Below are 7,628 nucleotides of genomic sequence, written 5' to 3'. Positions count from 1 at the left end.
CCGTGCTTTAAGCCAAATTAGATCCTCAGAAATACACTCCTTCCGTATCGGTGCTGCTACGCAGGCAGCCTTACAGGGAGTACCAGATTCCATACTCCGCTTACTAGGGAGATGGTCCTCTGATGCGTTCAAACAGTATATTCGAACATGATCTATAATACAATGTAGCCACACAGCGCATAACAGATACGGGTAAAATAACAGGCGCGTCTTGGCGAGTTGCCTTCGTGCCTCCATTGAATACAGGGTAAAATGCCCATTGTTATAATGATAATGTTAATCGGCACTGGCCATGAGTTGGGAATCAGAATGCCGCATCTTTGTTGCTAGACTGTTGCCTTATCCACTCGTTAAAATGTATTACTTGTTAGAACAGTCATAATAGGTTAGAACAGTTATACGGTCATTATTACCGTATGACACGATTGCTAAACTTCTTTATCCAGTCGGCTTGCCAAATTATCAAAGTCAGTTGATAGACTCGAACGTTATAGTTAGTTGTCAGGAGTCGAACTTTGATTGTAACAGAATATTGTGTAGGAATGTAACAGCCGTCGTTACAACCACCCGATCGTTATGGCGTTCTGACTGTGATATATCGTTCCACAACTGTTCAATGAGATCATTGTAGCGCACATAAACATTAAGCATTGTTCTACTGTGATACCTACATAGTTCAAACCATGTTTGTTATTCATGGAACACCATATTGTTCTCAAGGTTCTAACATATAGTAGCATCAGCTGTCCGTTTTGCCTAGTCACTGAAACTGTTGAATAGTGTCTGGCACAGTTCATAGCTTTTAGACACGAACCAACATTAGTACTAAGAATTTATAGCAGTTAGCTATCTCTATTAGTAACTAGAAACATGGATATTTCAAATTGTAAAGCAGCTTCCACAGAACTAATCATAAACTAGTACATATGCTCACCACCATTCTACGATGTTCTAGTTCATGTATCGTGCTATCGTGACTCTGACCAGCATAAGTCGCTTTGACAGTTCTTGTATTGTTAAACTATTACAGCATTGGTGGTGGGAAAAAATCCTGACTAACATTACGGTAGAAAGTGTACAATCTATGGAAAAGTTGTAAGATTGGCATAATATTTTTACACTGAAAATCTGTTCATAAGATGTGTGTTTCGGTTGTCATGGTAACCATCATGTCTCAACGAGCATTGTGAATCGTACACAAGTTTCTATAGCTGTTTATCAATATCTATTTGTATTGAATCCATGTCAGTATTAAAATACCTTATATTCCCGCCAAACGAATGAACTGTGTCGGCTATTGTTTATTCCCATTCTTTATTAAGGTGTCGGCTAGAGAGGAAGGCATAAATTACTTTTCGTGAAACGAAAAACTTATGTCAAGTGACTTTTTTTTCCAACTTTATTGTTCAAGTACAAAATATACAAGTTCAAATACCTCTTTGAGACAAAGTATAAAGTTCAAGTACATCAGACTCTTTACATAATTTTGATAAGGAGCATTCAGCTTTAAACAGTGAAATAATATCTATTTTTTTCTATGTCAAGTAACTTGTTGAACTGATAGATATGATGAGTGTTCTAGCCAGCATCTGTCTTTTCGTCATTTGACGGAATTTTGCCGTTTATGTCAGACAAAATTTTTATGTCCTGTCTTCTCTGCCATGAACAGTGAGAGATAAGTTCTTCAGGCCTAGGAGAAAAGAATGTTGTGTTTCCTGTTTCCCATTATAAAATGTTTTCCCAGTTATAAAACATTGTACAACTGGTTTTCTAACATTGACATTGAAAATAAAAGTGTCTTGTTGCAAGTTTTACTTTGTTAAACTGTATTGTATAAGTTGGACCCCTATATAGATATCACTGACGTCTAAAAAAAAAAGGAAAAAAAAAGAAGATAATCCATACCTACCGACCCTAAGTTTTTCAGGACTGAAACTGGAAACACCACATTTTTTTTCCTAGGCCTCAGTGAGCTTAAACTAGATTAAGATCACTTTCCTTTGAATTCTATACTCTACATCTTATAGTGAGATTTGAATATTGGCATCTTGGGGTTGAGATGACAGTGCCATGATACCCAGTAGCCCTTTGTTTAGACTCTGGTGCAAAGTGTGCTATAAGATCCGGAATGCGACTCTCCCGTGTTTTCACATGTTTTGACATACATGACATACCACTCAGTTTTACCATCCGAGGTGGTAAACGTTGGAAACCCATAATTACGGCTATCGAAAGTTGTGTCTGAGAGATAAAGGGGATGTAGACGGTTTGAGAATTCCTTTCAAAGTATCACCTATCGTTGTCCTGCCTCTTAAACTTTGTTCGCACGTCTTTGCCCATCAAACGCTTTCCTTGGTCATGTGCCGATGGATGGTCCCGTGTCTTGATAGCATGAAGCAGTAGTGTGCCGGAGTACCAGATGGTTTCCAGTATCAATATTGACATGTTTATCGTGGTCATCCTCTGTTCAAATGTGACGTCCAGCCATCCGGCGCGCCTAATGCCGCTGACATTTACGCCAGCTTCCCCGGCGGTAGCGCCTTCGCTCGGGGCCTGCATGGCGGGTGTTAAATGAAGCAACTCCGAGTAAATACCTCGCTTGCGAAAAAAAAAAAATCCTTTACAGATAGCATCTTTGCCGGCATCCTGTCTGGTCGATGTGCGGGTTTGTCCTTTGCCTGGATAGAATCGCCTTCCCTTTTTTATCTGTAACTATCTCAGCATGCTTATCATAGGAATTATCCTGACATTTTGATCCAGCGCAATCAGTCTCAACAGTAATACCCTAAACAGTGTCCAGCTGTCCCCGAAGCTAACCACCTACCCATGCTTGCCTCTGGGGCATAGATCTGAATCTTTGCTGACCTTTCCAGGCATTTTCTATTTCCGCCTTGGAGCTTTAACCTTCATGGCCAGTTGAAACTGAGAAGATGCATGCCCGTACCTCTAATGAGAGAATTATGTTTCTGAAATTTTGGCAGCAGAGACTCGCAAGCAGCAGCCACCCTTGGTTGGGGGATTACTTTGATGTTGAGTGTTGCTCCCCACTAAGTATTGTCCCATGTAATGAGAGGAAAGTTGAATGTTGTGGCCGGGGTGAGAGGTCCTGGATACCCATGATACTCCAAAACAAACACGAGGTCAGAGGTGGTGGTATAAACATGGCAGTGTTTGGAGTTGAAACCCTTTTGTCATTGAGGCGATTGTTATGGTTAAGCTTTGATGTCGGTGGCCGGAGGTTGTGGTAGTGAAAGGTAGGACGCGGAGGGGCTTGCTTAGCTCTAAGCACCCTCAGTCAGTGGGACACTAAACAAACAGCCCACCTGAGCTATGGCGATAAGCAGCCCTGTTTGTGGTGCATGCCTTCTTAGTCCTGTAATGCCGCTGCCCGCCTTTGCCCACCGTGGCTGAACTGTTGTGTAAACAGGAGCGAACACGGCGCCGGCCCACCATTGTACGCTGAAGTGGCTCGCGGCGTATGTTTGCCTAACCTTTTATTTTGCCTTTCAGCACAAGCCTTCATTGGCTACACTACAAAGGGGACCTGCGGTCTGTGGTCTTTTAATCAATTAATGTAATCAATGACCATTAGATGGTGTATGTAATTTATATCAACTTTGTTTTACAAATTGACAAAGTTTGTTTCAACCCCACCTTATCCATACTAAAAAAAACATCAAAATTATTAGATTATTACAGATATTTCTATCATCCATGAATAGTTTCATCAGGTTGGTTAATGAATACAGAAAAGACTTATTTTCTACGTGTTATTTTCTACACAATCAGTATGACGTTCTTTACTGCCATTTTTTCCACCCTCTTTCAAAACCATTTCTTAGCCCTTAATGAACTACATCGCTACTTTCATAAGGTTGCATCTTAAAGATCAAGGAAGTAAATTGAACTGGTGGTCCAGTGCTAGCCAAATTGTCCACATCTAGTGTTGCTGTCAGCTGTCTAATAAAAATTTGCAGTGAGGAAAGAATCAAGTGGATAAAGCTTGTTTCTCTCTCTGATAAAATGTTGATAATGTCATCTTTGTTAATGTTCTAGTGATTGACCAGTTGGATGTGCTCAAGAAGGAAAGCCAGCCAGCACGGGATGCCATCAGGATACTGGGGATGGAATTCAAGAAGGGAAACAGGTACAGTAGTACAATGTCATGTACATAAATTATGTATGTGCTTTGTTACCTTAAGTTTCCCATTAGCACTATAGAGCATTGTGGATGAAACTGCACACAGGACTCTTATCAGAAGTATTTAAAAGTGCTCTAAAAGGCATCCAATCCAATTTCAGGTTGGCAAAATGAAAAATATTATGAAGGAGGAAATCTGTCTGATGACATTTACTGCCATTTTTTTGTTCTTTTTTGTTATCATTTAGTACGTTTAAAGCATTTGAAATAGCTTGAAAACAAGCTGTGAGCTACATGTAGAACCAGCCAACGTTATGATGACTTTGTAAATTCAGTTTTGGTGCCCTGAAACTGCATTGGATGCCTTCAACTTTTGATGAAAATTTTTTGACCTGCCATTTGAACTGTTGCACCAACGTATTCCTTATATTTCAGGTACCTTCGCGCCCAGAAGGACATTGAACAGGTGAAGGGAGGAGCCAGTGAAAACAGGAAGTTACGCCGACAGGACATGAATGCTTGGTTAGCTTGGCTTTTTACATTATTTTGCTTATCCTATAGCTACGACGTAGTGTATCTTTGTTCCGCTGCCCCACATGAAGTCATTGTTTTATTCCTTACAATGTTCGCTTCTTCTAGGAGAAAGTTTTGGGGGCCTGCTTGCCCTTTTCTGTAGAGCATAATCAGCCTGTTCTACGTAGAGCGTAGACAGACCGCTCTAATTCAACATGGAGCTTAATTGGTGCACTTTTGTGTAGAGCGTAATTCACATTTTAATTCTCCATAATGTGTTGTAGCCACTTGGAATTTATCTTAAAGCGTAATCGCTACTGTAGCGTAACTCCCATGCAGGCCCCCAGTTTTGAGGTACATGTACTTGAAGAAGTTTCTCTTGTTAACTTTCACACAGGCACTACTACAAGATGGTGGACTGCTGCCGCTACTTTGCCGGCCTGAGTACGGAGTGCGACCCCTCCGGTATGGTGACTATCCTTACTAGTTTTGACCCGGCGGACACCACGCTGTCAGAACGCCTGCAGTCCGCCATAACATCGGCCAAGGAAGCCGGCATAGAAGTTGGGAACGTGCTTCAGTTTTTCTCTTCATGGAAAAACCCTAGCTGAAACAGCCACAGAGAGATGGTGCCCTCGGACTATACATTGCACATGACCAAGATCAAAAGTCATGTACAAAACAGCCTAAAAACGTGGCTACAAAAGCGTAGCCATCAGAAGTTCCATCCGGGCAGTCACTTATACTGCCAGGTGATCATGGAAAAAGCTGGCTTAACACAAAACCATGATGAACAAAAAACTGCGCACGGACCACCAACTTTTGTGCTAAAGCCGTCGTGACAAGGGTGTGAGAGCTAAGTGCAAAGGAACCAAAGCAACAGGTGCCATCAGTACAGATGTAACGTCATCTGGTCGCAAGTAAATGACGACATAAGCCAATGCCGATGAGCACCATTACATATTTTTGCCACTGAACGCAGGAGATAGTGCCTGAATTCTATACAAAATCCTACAGGAAAGGTGTATCAACAAAGAGGCATACTGTAGAGAAACCTTTGTGTATCATTTTTAAAGCAATTGTAGTCCTTAAAGCTTATGTAATTCTTTATCATCTAATGTTTTGCATTCTTACGAAAGTCTCTAATGATATATAACCTGCAGCCCTTTTTATTTTTATTCTGACTTTAGTCATTGTAATAGGCATTGTACTCCTTGTAAGGGAATTATGCAAAAAGCAAGAATTTTCTGGGCATGTTTTCAAGTTATTTGCCCAATCTCTCTGTAGTGGATAGCACTGGTGCATCGAAGGGCTGAGGTCCAAATGCAGCAACTTTCAGTTATTGTTTGGATAGGCAAGAATACAGCACGAATGCCTGATCCCAGAGCAAACTGCCTACCACAGCCTGCCTGTAAGTTGTAGAACACGCAGGGTCTGAGTAAGTGAGCAGACTCCTGCCTTGTTCTGCTGCACAAATGACTGCCATTGTCCATTCCTCAGGTCTACATTTGTACTTCGTCTTGACTTCATTGTGTTATTACTCACTTAATAGCTAATACTAGAAAAACTACCATCGTTGGATAAAATGAGAAAAAATTAGAAATACGACATCTCAGAGAGAAATTCTTTCATATTGTCTGATTTGTTATTATAAGACCCATACAGCCACTTGGCACCGAGCCCATTGTACTTACGAATATAATGTCAGACTTGCACTTGAGTTTTGAAAAAGGAGAGCTATCTATTAACCACCGGACAATTGGCACGAGACCAGGCAGGCTTGCTAGGTTAACCTTAGACAACTCAACTCTCAAGGACGTCTCAGAATCAAGCTTTTACTATTGATTGATACGACACGGCTGCCCTTTTTGTTTTGTGTTATTGGCAGCTTTTTGGATCATGTATTATTCTGCATACAAAATAAACCATCCATCTCATAAAAGGATCTATGTGGTGTGTGTTCATTGATCTGTTGGGGGTATATTGGCAGGTTGTGCGGCTTTGATAGCAGATAAAAGTTCGTGTAGAAACAGTACAGGGCAATGCCCGAGGATGTGGGCTCTATCTGTGTGTATCTACATTGGAACGTACGGGTATCTCTTCAGCTGGACACTGCGAGTGGCAGGTCCGATTGTTGGAAAAGCAGGCTTTTACCAAGAATGTCACCTTCAGAGATAAGTGAAGCTGAAATGCACGGTCATTTCCCTAGGGGATATACATGAACGTACTTTCTAACAGTCAAATGTGGAAACTTTCATAATAAAAGCTTCAATAATCAAATCACCCAACTGAGAAGAAATTGTATCTTGACAGATTGAATTTTGGATGTCGCTCTGCTTGAAGTTTTTGTTTGATGGAAACTGAACACAAATATCTACCCCAAAATTGTTGCTTTTAGATTTTGCAGCAGCACTGTCAAAGTTGCGACACATCTTTACAAAATCCACATAAAAGGCACCTGAGTTTGTCCCACTATTATGACAATATCATAATTCATCAAATGATGACATTGATATTATGAGTACATGTCTCCTGTATATATACAAAACTATGATGATATTTCACTTGTAGATAGGTGTAAATATCAACTCCCCATCCTGTATTATTGTTGAGTTATGGTAACAGGAAAAACAGTTTACGGATGCAAACACCCACTCAAGGGCAAACATGGTAATATGTTTGCCCACCGCTGTGTGTAATGATTTTGAGACAAGAAGAAGAAGAACTTTATTGCGCAACAGATGTAGCGGGTACAACGTATGGCAAAATGATACATACATAGTTTGTGGTGTTTGGTGGTGAAACCGCTGCAACATTTGAAGTTGAAAAATAAAAAAAACAAATTCCGATTGGTTTGCAAGGGGTGTTAGGGAGGCGATCCACATCTGCAGACAATGCAGTACCTTGATCAGGGACAGGGGGCGTCAGTATCTAAAGCCTGTATACGACTGTCTCTTGTCACGTGGTAATCAAC

General features: G+C 40.9%; 1 protein-coding gene across 1 annotated transcript in view; it reads left to right on the top strand.

Annotated features, from left to right (window-relative positions):
- Positions 1-6,593, top strand: part of LOC109463144 (protein SMG5-like) — a 75,672-nt gene extending 69,079 nt beyond the window's left edge. The window contains exons 22-24 of the mRNA XM_019759862.1: positions 4,057-4,147; positions 4,577-4,663; positions 5,052-6,593. Coding sequence (XP_019615421.1) covers positions 4,057-4,147; positions 4,577-4,663; positions 5,052-5,265 — 392 coding nt within the window. The 3' untranslated portion in view covers positions 5,266-6,593. The remainder of the gene's footprint in view (positions 1-4,056; positions 4,148-4,576; positions 4,664-5,051) is intronic.
- The last annotated feature ends 1,035 nt before the right edge of the window (positions 6,594-7,628 follow it).

This window comes from Branchiostoma belcheri, unplaced genomic scaffold (assembly GCF_001625305.1).
Source record: "Branchiostoma belcheri isolate BF01 breed outbred unplaced genomic scaffold, Haploidv18h27 scaffold122, whole genome shotgun sequence".
In the NCBI taxonomy this organism is placed as follows: Eukaryota; Metazoa; Chordata; class Leptocardii; order Amphioxiformes; family Branchiostomatidae; genus Branchiostoma; species Branchiostoma belcheri.
The sequence above is the reverse complement of the archived record's forward strand: the minus strand, read 5'-3'. Positions and strand labels throughout refer to the sequence as shown.